This window comes from Panulirus ornatus, chromosome 67 (assembly GCF_036320965.1).
Source record: "Panulirus ornatus isolate Po-2019 chromosome 67, ASM3632096v1, whole genome shotgun sequence".
NCBI lineage: Eukaryota > Metazoa > Arthropoda > Malacostraca > Decapoda > Palinuridae > Panulirus > Panulirus ornatus.
In genome coordinates this window covers 8,991,949-9,006,341 of record NC_092290.1, presented here as the reverse complement: position 1 = coordinate 9,006,341, position 14,393 = coordinate 8,991,949, and the positions used below count along the sequence as shown (strand labels likewise).

General features: G+C 37.3%; 1 protein-coding gene across 2 annotated transcripts in view; it reads left to right on the top strand.

The window, feature by feature from the left end:
• Positions 1-14,393, top strand: part of LOC139747123 (mpv17-like protein) — a 38,779-nt gene that overhangs the window by 17,968 nt on the left and 6,418 nt on the right. For both annotated transcript variants that reach the window (XM_071659036.1, XM_071659037.1), the window contains exon 4: positions 10,672-10,784. In XM_071659036.1, the coding sequence (XP_071515137.1) occupies positions 10,672-10,784 (113 nt within the window). The remainder of the gene's footprint in view (positions 1-10,671; positions 10,785-14,393) is intronic.

Here is a 14,393-nt window from a genome sequence, read left to right as displayed (position 1 = left end):
ACCCATTCCCCTTACTATTGCTTCTGTTGCCCATCCCACTTTCTACATGTTCTTGCTGCCTCACATGTAGGGTATTTGTTTCAAACTTGCCCTTTTCCTTGTTCTCTTTTGTGGTCTTCCTAATGGTATGAAGTGTTTCATCATCCTCTTTTACCTTCAGCAATACTTTCTTGTTGCCTTGTGATGTAGCTTCATTATATGATGAATTTATTTCAGACCTTACTGATATCAAGTCTTATAAGTAAGATATCTCCTTCCTTAGGTCTTGCTTCATCTATCCTCATATGTATTGCATTATCTCTTCCTCGTGTATTTCATCACATAATACCTTCTCTCTTTTAATTCAGTGAACTAAGTTTTTTTTTTCTTTGGATTTCTTCATTTTGTGTCCCAGTATTCACCTAATTGGAAGATATCCCCCTCCCCTTTTTTTCCCACATTGTCTAGAAATTCATAAGGGCTTTTCAGCCCTGTTGCAGAATCATTTGCAACCTTTCATTTACTTGTTCAAACTGATTTTGGTCTTATTTTACCTTGTTTTTAGGATAGCTTTTTCAAGTCTTAATCATTAATATGTAACTACCTATTTGTACTGTACTGGGAGACTTTTACATGCATGGGGCCCCATCCCTCGAACATTCTCTTGTATCGTACAACTTTATGTATGCTGCCTGCATTAACCATGTCCACAGTCATTTTATTCCATTAATCCACCATTCTTATAAAAGTACTTCTTTAGACCTTTTTAACAAATTTCTTGCTTAATTTCATGTTGTATACTCTGGTTTCTCTATCTGTACATTTTTTGATGAACTGTTCTGTGTCATTGATCTGTTTTAAAAAGTTATAGATTGTGATCAGGTCACCCCTAACTCTTCTCTCTTCCAAGATGGGCAAATGTGAAGACTCTAGCCTTTCCCTGTAACTCATCACTTTTAATTCTGTTACCATCTTTGTTGCCCTTCTCTGGACCTTCTGTATTAGCTCTTTGTGCTTCTTTAGGTGCAATGACCAAACTTGAGGCATTTTCTAGTTTTCATCTTTTGTAGGGTATGAACGGCATACTAAATAATTCCTTATCCAAATACTTGAAAACCTTTGTAATTGTGATCATGTCTTCTTGAAAGTGACTGAATGCCTAAAATTACTTGCTAAGTTTTAGAATTGTAACCAGAATTGTGATGATATTGACACAGCTTTAACATTCATACCTACAGCAGACTAGTGTCTCCTGGTATCTTGCATAATTTTGAAATATTTCCTTGTTTTAAAAGTTTGTCATTTACTGCTTGGTAAATTCTGTTGTAATTTACCTCTGTTTCATCATTAACGTCATCCCCAATTCCATGGGGTGGACCATGCACATACATTTTCTGAAATCTATCATACACATCCACCACTTTGCTTGGACCTTGGGTTTATGTGGTCTGTGTATCTATGTAGCTTAATCCTACCCAGTGTTAAAAGTGAAAAATGGAACTGTTTGCTTAGGAATGTTTTGTACTTTCATCCTTAAACAGTGGCCATCTTCTTGTGATGATCTCTATAGAAATGCTGGCTATTATTCTCTAGTAATTTAACTTTTCTGAATTTTTTCTTTTCCAACTCTTAAAAGTTCACATTTTTCATAGTTTTAAAAATGTTTGCAACTTTACATATTCAAAAGATATTCATTCATTTACTACTAATGATAAAAAGTGGCTGAATATCCAACTAACCCATCATATCATCAGTAGCATATAGGCCTATTTGAACATCCAATTGACCTGTCATACCATCAGTAGCTTATAGAGGTTTATTTTGCTGCTATGCAGGTGTGGTAAAAAATTCAGCCTTACTCAGTACCTCCTACAATCTCCAGTGAAGATGCATGTCTGTTGACCTTTCATGTTGTGTGTAATGAAGAGAAACAATAATTATCTTATGTATCAGCTGTTAATGAAAATAAAGAACAAGTAAAATGTGAAAACATAAGTGACATTATGGATAATTTTAGTGAGAGTTAGGAGGAGGGAAGCCAGCATGAGACACCAACTGTGTCTCTACCACCCTTGAGCTCATTCTTTGTTTAGGCACACGGAATAGATTGTATAAACAGCTGCACTTAATGAATGCAGTCCATGGATGATGGACTTTTGTTACAGAAAATAACTAATAAAGAGCTAGAATTATCCAAGCATATTTTAACTACGGAGTATCATGTATAAATTTGTGCATAGTATTTCATTTAGTGTGTGTGTGGTGTATGTTTCTTTATACTTATTCATGTTATTCATCACCAGTACTTTATTTATGAAACAAGTAAGAATAGAATGTGATGCAGACTTGACCTTCTTGCCCTTCCCTCTTATCCTCTTAATTTGAGCTGAAGAAGGACTTCTCCAAACATGCAGGCCACACCTTTTCCTCCCCCTCATTTCTGGTGTATATAATGATATAATTCTTAATATACAAATATTATTCACCACCAGCACTGTGCTTGTGTAAGAAATAGGAGTAGAGCATAATCCATAATTGAAGGAAAAGAAAGAAATAAGACCTCTATGTCCTTCCATCTTATCTCGGGTTGTCAGATTTGTCTGCTACACTCCCTCCACCCATTTACTCAGCACTCCACCAGGCTAATACATAGGTAGTTATATTTCTTCATGTGCATATTTTACTTTTGTATGCCAGTCAATCAAAGGATTTTATTTTTTCACACAATATGATTTCTGAACTACCCTGCCATTTATGGGTTGAATACTCACAGACTTTCCTATATCTTTTCCTGTGTCCAGCCTTAGAAGTCTTAAGAGTAGCTGATTTAGTCACTCCTAATGAAATTTCAGTTATGCATTCTCACTTGGTGATCACACACATGTGGGCCACAAAGCTGCTTGATTGGCAGTTCCAGTTCCATTGTTGTTCTTTTCTGTTTTCAGATTACAGTGCTTGCTTCAAATCTGTCCCTCTTATGAATTTCCTGTAGCAATGTAGCCAGACCTGCTTACTAAGGTAAATAACTATAAACAACACTTGAAACTGAAAACTTAATAAAACTTCTCCTCTGCTAGCACCCATCACTGAGTGGCCTGTTGATTGTTTTTCCTTTGTGCTTTTGGTATAAATCTGACTTTTGATACACAGTTTTAACTTACAATGCTAATTTGCTGTGGCACTTTAGCTAGATTCACCCTAGAGGAAATGGTTATATATACATAAATGAAATCGATACTTTCGATGCTGAAATCTGCTTCTTAAATTTTATCTTTCATTTCTACTAAGCAAACTCTTTCCACCCCAAACTGTATACCTTACCACCCCCACAAATACAGCAATTTTGATCTTTAACATTAATCTTTAATTTCCTTAAGCTAACTCTCACCACCCAGAATTGTACCTTTCACCATCCCTATAACCACAGCCACCATCAATCGCCTTTACAGTACATATTATTGATGCATCTGGAACATACATGACCATAAATTCTTCATGATTTTCATATTTGGTTTCCTGTTTAGCAGTGCTTAGAGTTTTTGTCAAGACATTATGGGTGCGTATTTAAGTCCAGTTTTTGTATAATTATGGAAGCAAAGTTAGCATGACGACGATCATCGGTAACTTATGTGCTATGTGTACGGTATTTGATCTCTTCTAATTATTCTTCCACACAAATGCATTAGCAAGCATGTAAGGCACTTTTATAACCATATGAAGCACACGCATACTGCTGCACTTGCACACTGCAGGAGTACTGTTTGCAACAAAGAAAGTTCTACACCAATACCTTGATCAGCTAGTGTCTGTTGTGCTGTGTATCTAATAATACTTTTCACAAGAATCTTGTTCAATCTTGGCCGTCTAACTTCATATGCATTATTATTTTGTTTGTATGGGGAGAACTTTTTAACCAGCAACTTGCTGATAGTCCCTTTCAAGCAGAATTTTGGTTAACCAGTTTATATTATTTTGCCAATAGTTGTGTTCATATATCACCTGAGAAATGTAAAAAGGAGTTAGATACAGAATCTGATATTCTTGTTTATTTTGGTATTGGCGTAGGTACTGCAGAGCATGGTGTTACGTCTCTGCTAGGTGATACAGATTGGCCTGAGCTGGTTATGATGTAGCCCAGTTATCCTGCTGCAGTCCTGAGTACATCTTGGAGTGTTTGCCTCCAGTTCTGGTGAGGAAATTGCTTGTGCTATGATGGGGTGTTTTAGTTCAAATTTATGCACATGCTTGCATTTCTCATGAAAACTCACGTTATTTAGTGCCTAGTTTTGCATGACTGAAAACATTTTTCTTAGTAGTTCATAGTGACTTGCTCAGATGGCTTGAGCTATTGGAGGACAGTCCCTCCTGGATTGTTTCCTGGGAAAGGTCCTGAAGAAAATAACATAGGCAAGTAAAGAAGCACGCTGGGGTATTTATAAAAGAATGCTTTTTTCCTAAATTTCCTTCCCTGACAGACATTACATGACAGTAAAGTTATTGTCAAGTGGCTCCACTAGATGATCATGAATAGGATCTCTTCCAAAAAGCTTGTAAACATTTTACCAAAGCATTGCTTGTACAGCACAAAATACATTTTTCTTTCCCTTGACGTAAAACACCATTGTGGGTTTAAGAAAAGTCATCAGCGACTTAAACTTAGTGGGGCTGTGAATGGAACAGATGGTTTTGTGTTAAAGAATAAGTGATCCCCCTTATGACCAAAACAGAGGCTAATGTCCTAACTCAACTGGGTTCTGGCCATTTAGAGTTGGAGGAATTTTTTTTGTTTCCTGCTTGAACTCATCCCCCATATCTTTCAGAAACGGAGACAAGGTTTAGAGAGATTCTGGAAATTCTGCAGCCTGTGAATTATTTGAACAAGAACTCACATATTTGTAATTTAACCTTTGTCAATATGACATGTCAAGCACACCACCAGTAGTTTTGTAACTGTAATCTAATGTTTGTTTAGTGTTGTATGTCTTAATGAAAATTAAGAATTTTCTTACCATAGGCATTATTCCTGCTTCATTTGAGTATTTTTTATTTTGAGCCAACCCACCCTGTCATATTGTTTTTTTTAGATAAATCATCTCATTTAATCAGCAAAGTAGATAAACCCCATGACAAAGAATGCCACAGTCCAGGTAAATCCAAACAAATATTGTACAGTACTATAATGTGCCCTGGAGAACTGTATGAAAATTTTTACCAAAACCAATTCTCTGATTAATCACTAAGCCATTACTAATGTTGTTTTAGTGACTATGCCAACCCTTGCCCCTATTGTGCTGCCATCAGGCTCAGTCCCTCTTTGTTGTCATGTGATGAAGGTAGCAAAACTCAGGTTAACTTCTAAACAGACTGCTAATTATGTTTGCTGACTCTGTAAGCTGGACTAGTAGAGGAAAATTTGACATTCATATGTACTGTTTTGTGAATGCATGCATGGTGTTCATTTGCTGGTTGCTGCTAATGACTACATCTGTTGGTGTGTCAGATGATTTTCAGCTATTAATGCTGGTGGGCTACTGGGTTAATGTCAACATCAAACTTGCCATATTGGTTTTTGGAGGAATCATTTTGTGTCTTTTAGTTAATGACAGTGACCAAGAAGGACATGTGGTTTTTCAGTCATTTGTAATGGAATTTTGAAACATGTATTTGTGTTTATACATGTTTAAATAGGTCTTACAAGACACTGTATGTAAGTAGTTACACCATAAGTGAGAAGTCACATTAAGTGAGGCTGTATCACTCAGGAGACACAAAGGGGTACAATCATGTCAAGGACCTTTTTTTTTTTTCCAAAAAGTCTATTATTTCTCACCTCCTGTGTAAGCAACCACAAAGTTGTAAGAGCCCTACATATGCCTATATTTTTATATGTATTCATTCTCATGGAGAGAATGAGTGAGGAAAGATTGACAAAGAGGATATGTGTGTCAGGTGGAGGGAACAAGAACTGAGAGAGCAAATTGTAGGTGGAAGGATGGAGTGAAAAAGATTTTGAGCAATCAGGGCCTGAACATACAGGAGGGTGAAAGGCATGCAAGGAATAGAGTGAATTGGAATGATGTGGTATACCAGGGTTGATGTGCTGTCAATGGATTGAACCAGGACATGTGAAGCGTCTGGGGTAAACCATGGAAAGTTTTGTGGAGCCTAGATGTGGAAAGGGAGCTGTGGTTTCGGTGCATTTCACATGACAGCTAGAGACTGAGTGTGAACGAATGTGGCCCATGTTGTCCTTTCCTAGCACTACCTTGTGCACGCACAGGGGGAAGGGGGTGCCATTTCATGTGTGGCAGGGTGGCAACAGGAATGGATGAAGGCAGCAAGTGTGGATATGTACATGTGAATGTATTTATATGTTGTGTATGTATACATTGAAATGTATTGGTATGTATATTTGCGTGTGTGGGTGTTTATGTATATACATGTGTATATGGGTGGGTCGGACCATTCTTTCATCTGTTTCCTTGTGCTACATCGCTGCCGCGGGAGACGGCGACTAAGTATATTAAATAAATGAATATAAATCTTTTTATTTGTATGTGTATTAAAGATACAGTTCATTTCATTAAGTTTTGATCATCTTTAGGCTTGCCTTGTTACTTAGCAGTTTGCGACTTTTGGTGATGGATGATAGTAACTTATAAGGACATATTTAAATGTCATCAGTAATTTGACAGTGAAATATAGTTTATTGATCATTTATTTTCTGTTTGATATATATTTTCAGCATAAAATGTTTTGGGTAGTATTGAAGTCAGTCTTAGCTTTTCCATTTTAGTGGACGGTAGATGTTGGTACACTTTTACTGATTGATGACATTGATCATTCATTATTTTTGCCTTATGTCTTTATATTAAGGAGATAATGTATTTTGGAAAGTACTGATGTCAACAGCAGGCTTGTCTTGATTAGAGAGAATGTTATGCTATTGATGATCGTTAACAATGGCCTTTGGAAAATGCTCTTTATAATTATTTTCATTGTGTTGTGGTATCAAAATTAATAGGTCATTTTTCTACATGAATTTAATTGAATTAAAGAAAAGTAAAGAGACATTTGTTTTAGCCTCTTCTGTAACAATTTGAAGGGCAAAATAGCAAATAGTTCTCACTCACAAATATTATCGTTCAGATATAAGCAAGAAAAATTAGTGTTTCAAGAGTCAGTATCACCCTGGACATGCAGTTTTTTGAAGATGATGCATATCTTGTGGAACTACATGAATGGTTAAAGTACAACCCGTGCATGCCAATCATGGCAGCAGGATGCTGGCATAAGGATAATTATGTTAGTAACAAAACTACCTTGATGTCATCAGTAAAACTAAACTACAAGGTTTGTAAAGCCATATGAAAATCTTATATTTGAGAGAGATGCTTTGAGCAATGAATATGAAAGGAAGCCAGAATGTATTCATACTTGTTAATTCAGTAGACTATTTACTTCTGAGGCTTTACACATATGCAATATACCTTTTGTGATAGGTATGCATGAAAAGGTGTTATTATTTTCTCACATTAAGAAACATTTCCTGCTAATGGGACAAGTTGCTCAACAAGAATATCAAGTATAATGAAAGGAACCAAGGTTAAAATGAACAGGTGATATATTCCTCATACTAATCAGTTGTATGATTTATATTGTTTAGCATACACTTGCAAGGGTAGGTCAAATTGTTGGAATTGGTATTGCATACCTAAAATCCTGAAACTGATGCATGCTATTCTTTTCGCAACGTCTCAAAGCATGCAATTCGAAAATTATAAAACACAAGCAAACCCTATGTTCTAAGCACAGTTAAAGTCTTACCATTCAGCATAAAGTCTTTGAGGGCAACAATTTTCTTATCTCCCATCATGTTGCCAATGTAAGCAACAAACAAACAGTGCTCAGCTTAACATATCCAAGCACACAGTTACCTTGTGGATTTTTGTGACAGAATTACATTATGATTAACTTTGCTGGTGTAACAGTACTTGATAATTTTAGATCATAATACAAGATAATAGTCATGGACAACAGCAGTTGTGGTTGCTGCCATATAAGGAGAGCAGGCTACCAATACAGGGCCAGACTCAAGAGCTTTTGTCAGAACTCTTCATCTGTTGTATCATACTGTCATACTGTATCATTAATATTTAATGATAAGTGTCAGCTAGGCTAAGCTCCGAGTTTAGATTACAGTTTATTATGTTTTCCCTGGGGAGGGATCCCTGAATACTAAATCTTTCCTCTGAAAGAAAAAGGATGCATTCTGTTCATTCCAGCTGGGCTAGGAACCTAAGTTTTTGGTTGGTACTCAAATTGATACTTTTTCCCTTAGAAATGTGTCTTCAATTCACCTGCCTGTCAAGAGGCAGCTTGGCCAGATTGGTCTAAGGGGCAGCTCCTTCCCTCAACCTGATGGTTCACTATGAGCAGTACTAATTAACACTCACACACTAGGGATGAGCTGTCTTGATATTCTGAGGTGAGGCATGTCCAGTCAGTGGCCAACTGCTGGATTATTTGTGTCCCAGTAATTTTGTGTTCAGTTTACTGAGGCTGAGCCATGTTAATGCTTGTAGTGACATTTCATGCATTATTTCCAGTATTATTGCCTTAATTATTTTCCCATAAACTTGTCTGTATAGGTGGTGATGTTAAAGAAGCCTTTATAAGATCTGTGCCATCAAGTTATGTAATACTGTAATTTTTAAAGTGTGTCACTTTTATAAGATATTAGATTTCAGTGATGACAAAACACTTCCAAAAATTCACTACACATCTCACCATGTATGCTTGAAAATACTCTTGGAGTACATTATATGCTTGGAAGTACCTCATATGCCTGACAGTAGAGCAGCATAAGTTAAAAGGTGCATAACGGACATAAGGAGTGTTTCACATGGTACTCTGCATATCATTTTATCTAGAAAATTATACTCTAGTTCATTGTGATAAGAAACTTAAGAAGAAATTGTCTTTAAACAGCTGAGAATATTCCACACACAGAGAGTACCCTGGGTATTAGGACTGCTGCAGTAAAAGGGTTAACGCCTTCGAATAAATGCCTTATAGAAAGTAAATAATAGAATCAAGTACCTCATAAGAAACTGATAGAGAGTACCAAGCATGTAAGGTTGTTAGCAGCATTCATAACTGGTTAGAAGACTTGTTGAATGACAGAGAACAAAGAGTTATATTAACTGAATATACATTTGCATGTTCACTTGTGGTATTCCCGAGGCTGTGTACTGGGTCAAGTAATTTTCATAATTTACATTAATGACATCAGTGGCGAACCAATTAGTAGCATAAAAAGTTTAAAAAAGATACAAAATTTGATAAGTTAGCATTATCCAAGGAGGGTTGTGGTTTGTAGCACAACTTGAATAAGAGAGTTGAATGGTCCAAATAAAAGGGATTCTCTCTCTCTCTAGCACATCACTCTTAAGGGATTTTGGCATCAAAATAATGCAACCTGAAGCCTTCACAGCAGTGTAGGGGAAATGACCAAAGAGGCAATGAGGTGTAGGCTTCACTGGGAAAAATTTTACATTCTTAGGTAAGGAAATTGTGATGCCTCAAGTTGAAAAGTTTATTAAGATCATGTTTTGAGTCTGCTGATCACTTTACTTTCAATACTTAGATGCATAGATGTGCTAGAATCCACACAGAGTAGCTCCACATACTGTATTCTGTCCCGTAGAAATAAATCTGTTGTACCAATTACAGCGACGACTAACAGAATGTTTCCAAGTAATCAAAGTACTGTGTAATGTAGACACTTATAAACTAATTGCTAGGGCCCAAGGTTTGCTAGTAATGAATAGGATGGAACTCTAGGGAAGAAGAATAAATTTTGATAATCTTAAAATTTCTCTACATATAGCATTATAGATATATAGAGTGAGTTAGTGGCCAGTTCCACAGATGAAACACTGAAAATCAAACTTGACAAACACCTAAAAAAAATATGGTATGGTATAACTTAAAAACCTATCCGTATTAGCCAGAAGCACATCTCATTTCATATGATATTACCTTCTCTATTATATTCTTGATTTTTCCTTTGCATGTAGATAAGGGTAAATATGTATTTTCCTTCATGATAAAATGTATAAATAAATAAGTGAAAAATTTATGGATATGATAGCTGTAAAGGTTCATTCTCCTAATCAGTATTATGAAATGCCCATACAGGCTTTGCCGCCCTGTAAGATATATCTATGGCAGTGTGTTTGCTAATGGGAATGGTAGGGAATGAGAGAGCCTTCTGTTTTGTTCTCCTTTCCCTGCTTTTTTCTGAAGAGAATAATTGTGGGTATGATTTTCTTTTGAAATTTTTAAAAAGCATATTTTTCCTGTTGCAAGTGCTTCTTGGGGTTTTATATGTCCCATGGCTATGTTATGGTCATTGTTTATATGAATTATACAAAGCTCTTTGGAATTCTATTCTTCTAGTAATTATATAGTTGCATTTGCTTGTGTCTTATGATGATTCACATGGTGTCGAATTGTAGCTTGCCTTATAGCATAATGTTAATATACTGTGTAGCATTGTCATGATACATTGTTAGTGAAATAATGATTTCTTACATTAATGCTGTTTTATTAATTGTGATTTTGATTACTACAGAGCATTTATTCAGTAGATAGCAGTTTCATATGAATATGTATTTTCCATTACAGGTATAAATTTTTAGACTCCAAGTTTGTGGGTAATAGTTTGCAGGTAGTCCTTCCAAAATTGCTAATTGACGCTGTCATCATTACCCCTATGAACCTTACAATCTTTTATGTCGGTAAGTATTTCCATCATGACATTGTTGTGAGGTTATCTTCACCATTTGATCTTATGTCATATCTGTTTCTATATAAATGTCATAAAATTGGTGGTAATATTAATTTCCAGCATATGAATCTTGTTGTTTCTTATGTTAACCCACTGATTGCTGATGTGCCATATATGGTAAGGCATGCCTCTGGCACTTGACTGTAAGTGTGCCATATATGGTCTGGGGCTTTTAAATATCTTGGGCACAGTGAATAGGGGAGTAGAGAATCAGAAAATTATTCTGACAATATTTCCACATCCTCTTCCCATATTTTTTCAACTCATCTGGTTGATACCTATCAGAATGCAGAGGAGGATTGAACATCAGATGAATGCTAACAAGGCTGCAGAAGATGTTACATAATGCATATAAAGTTATACAATTAGAATGCAAAAATATAACTAATGGAACATGTATCACTGGCAGAGATGTGGGAAACAGCAATTCTGTATAATAAAAAAAATAATATATATATATCCCTGGGGATAGGGGAGAAAGAACACTTCCCACCCATTCCCCATGTGTTGTGGAAGGCAACTAAAGGGGACAGGAGCGGAGGGCTAAAAACCCTCTCCTCCTTGTATTTTAACTTTCTAAAAGGGGAAACAGAAGGAGTCATGCAGGGAGTGCTCATCCTCCCCGAAGGCTCAGATTAGGGAGTCTAGATGTGTGCGATGTAACCAAGATGAGAAAAAAAGGTGAGATAGGTAGTATGTTTGAGGAAAGGAACCTGGATGTTTTGGCTCTGAGTGAAACGAAGGTCAAGGGTTAAGGGGAAGAGTGGTTTGGGAATGTCATGGGAATAAAGTCAGGAGTTAGTGAGAGGACAAAGTAGCACTAATCCTGAAGCAGGAGTTGTGGGAGTGTGTGATAGAGTGTAAGAAAGTAAGCTCTAGACTGATATGGGGAAAACTGAAGGGGGCTAATGGGGAGGTGATAGCAAGTAGTGGTGATGTGAGAAGGAGATGGAGTTAGTATTTTGAAGGTTTGTTGAATGTGTTTGATGATAGAGTGGCAGATATAGGGTGTTTTGGTCGAGTTGGTGTGCAAAGTGAGAGGGTTAGGGAAAATGATTTGGTAAACAGAGAAGAGTAGTAAAAGCTTTACGGAAGATGAAAGCCGGCAAGGCAGCGGGTTTGGATGGTATTGCAGTAGAATTTCTCAAAAAAGGGGGTGACTATATTGTTGACTGGTTGGTAAGGTTATTTAATGTATGTATGACTCATGGTGAGGTGCTTGAGGATTGGCAGAATGCTTGCATAGTGCCATTGTACAAAGGCAAAGGGGATGAAAGTGAGTGCTCAAATTACAGAGGTATAAGTTTGTTGAGTATTCCTGGGAAATTATATGGGGGGGTATTGATTGAGAGGGTGAAGGCATGTACAGAGCATCAGATTGGGGAAGAGCAGTGTGGTTTCAGGAGTGGTAGAGGATGTGTGGATCAGGTGTTTGCTTTGAAGAATGTATGTGAGAAATACTTAGAAAAGCAAATGGATTTGTATGTAGCATTTATGGATCTGGAGAAGGCATATAATGGAGTTGATAGAGATGCTCTGTGGAAGGTATTAAGAATATATGGTGTGGGAGGCAAGTTGTTAGAAGCAGTGAAAAGTTTTTATCGAGGATGTTAGGCATGTGTGCGTGTAGGAAGAGAGGAAAGTGATTGGTTCTCAGTGAATGTAGGTTTGCGGCAGGGGTGTGTGATGTCTCCATGGTTGTTTAATTTGTTTATGGATGGGGTTGTTAGGGAGGTGAATGCAAGAGTTTTGGAAAGAGAGGCAAGTATGCAGTCTGTTGTGGATGAAAGAGCTTGGGAAGTGACTCAGTTGTTGTTTGCTGATGATACAGCGCTGGTGGCTGATTCATGTGAGAAACTGCAGAAGCTGGTGACTGAGTTTGGTAAAGTGTATGAAAGAAGAAAGCTGAGAGTAAATGTGAATAAGAGCAAGGTTATTAGGTACAGTAGGGTTGAGGGACAAGTCAACTGGGAGGTAAGTTTGAATGGAGAAAAACTGGAGGAAGTGAAGTGTTTTAGATATCTGGGAGTGGATTTGGCAGCAGATGGAACCATGGAAGCGGAAGTGAATCACAGGTTTGGGGAAAGGGCGAAAGTTCTGGGAGCGTTGAAGAACGTGTGGAAGTCGAGAACATTATTTCGGAAAGCGAAAATGGGTATGTTTGAAGGAATAATGGTTCCAAAAATGTTATATGGTTGCAAGGCATGGGCTATGGATAGAGTTGTGCAGAGGAGGGTGGATGTGCTGGAAATGAGATGTGTGAGGACAATATGTGGTGTGAGGTGGTTTGATCGAGTAAGTAACATAAGGGTAAGAGAGATGTGTGGAAATAAAAAGAGCGTGGTTGAGAGAGCAGAAGAGGGTGTTTTGAAATGGTTTGGGCACATGCAGAGAATGAGTGAGGAAAGATTGACCAAGAGGATATATGTGTCGGAGGTGGAGGGAACGAGGAGAAGAGGGAGACCAAATTGGAGGTGGAAAGATGGAGTGAAAAAGATTTTGTGTGATCGGGGCCTGAACATGCAGGAGGGTGAAAGGAGGGCAAGGAATAGAGTGAATTGGAGCAATGTGGTATACCGGGGTTGACGTGCTGTCAGTGGATTGAATCAAGGCATGTGAAGCGTCTGGGGTAAACCACGGAAAGCTGTGTAGGTATGTATATTTGCATGTGTGGACGTATGTATATACATGTGTGTGGGGGGGGTTGGGCCATTTCTTTCGTCTGTTTCCTTGCGCTACCTCGCAAACGCGGGAGACAGTGACAAAGTATAAAAAAAAAATATATATATATATATATATATATATATATATATATATATATATATATATATATATATATATATATATATATATATATATATATATTTTAATTTTCCAAAAGAAGGAACAGAGAAGGGGGCCAGGTGAGGGTATTCCCTCAAAGGCCCAGTCCTCTGTTCTTAACGCTACCTCGCTATCGCGGGAAATGGCGAATAGTATGAAAAAAAAATATATATATATATATATATATATATATATATATATATATATATATATATATACACACCTACACATAATTCATACTGTCTGCCCTTATTCATTCCCGTCGCCACCCCGCCACTCATGAAATGACAACCCCTCCCCCGCATGTGCACGAGGTAGCACTAGGAAAAGACAACAAAGGCCACATTTGTTGACACTCACTCTCTGGCTGTCATGTGTAATGCACCCAAACCACAGCTCCCTTTCCACATCCAGGCCTGGTTTACCCTGGTTTACCCCAGACGCTTCACATGCCCTGGTTCAATCGATTAACAACACATCTACCCCGGTGTACCACATCGTTCCAATCTACTCTATTCCTTGCATGACTTTTACCCTCCTGTTGTTTCAGGCCCCGATTGCTAAAAATCTTTATCACTCCATCCTTCCACCTCCAATTTGGTCTCCCACTTCTCGTTCCTTTCACCTCTGACACATGTATCCTCTTTGTCAATCTTTCCTCACTCATTCTCTCCATGTGACCAAACCATTACTATTCATTTATTTATGTATTCATTTTTTTAATATATTTGATTGC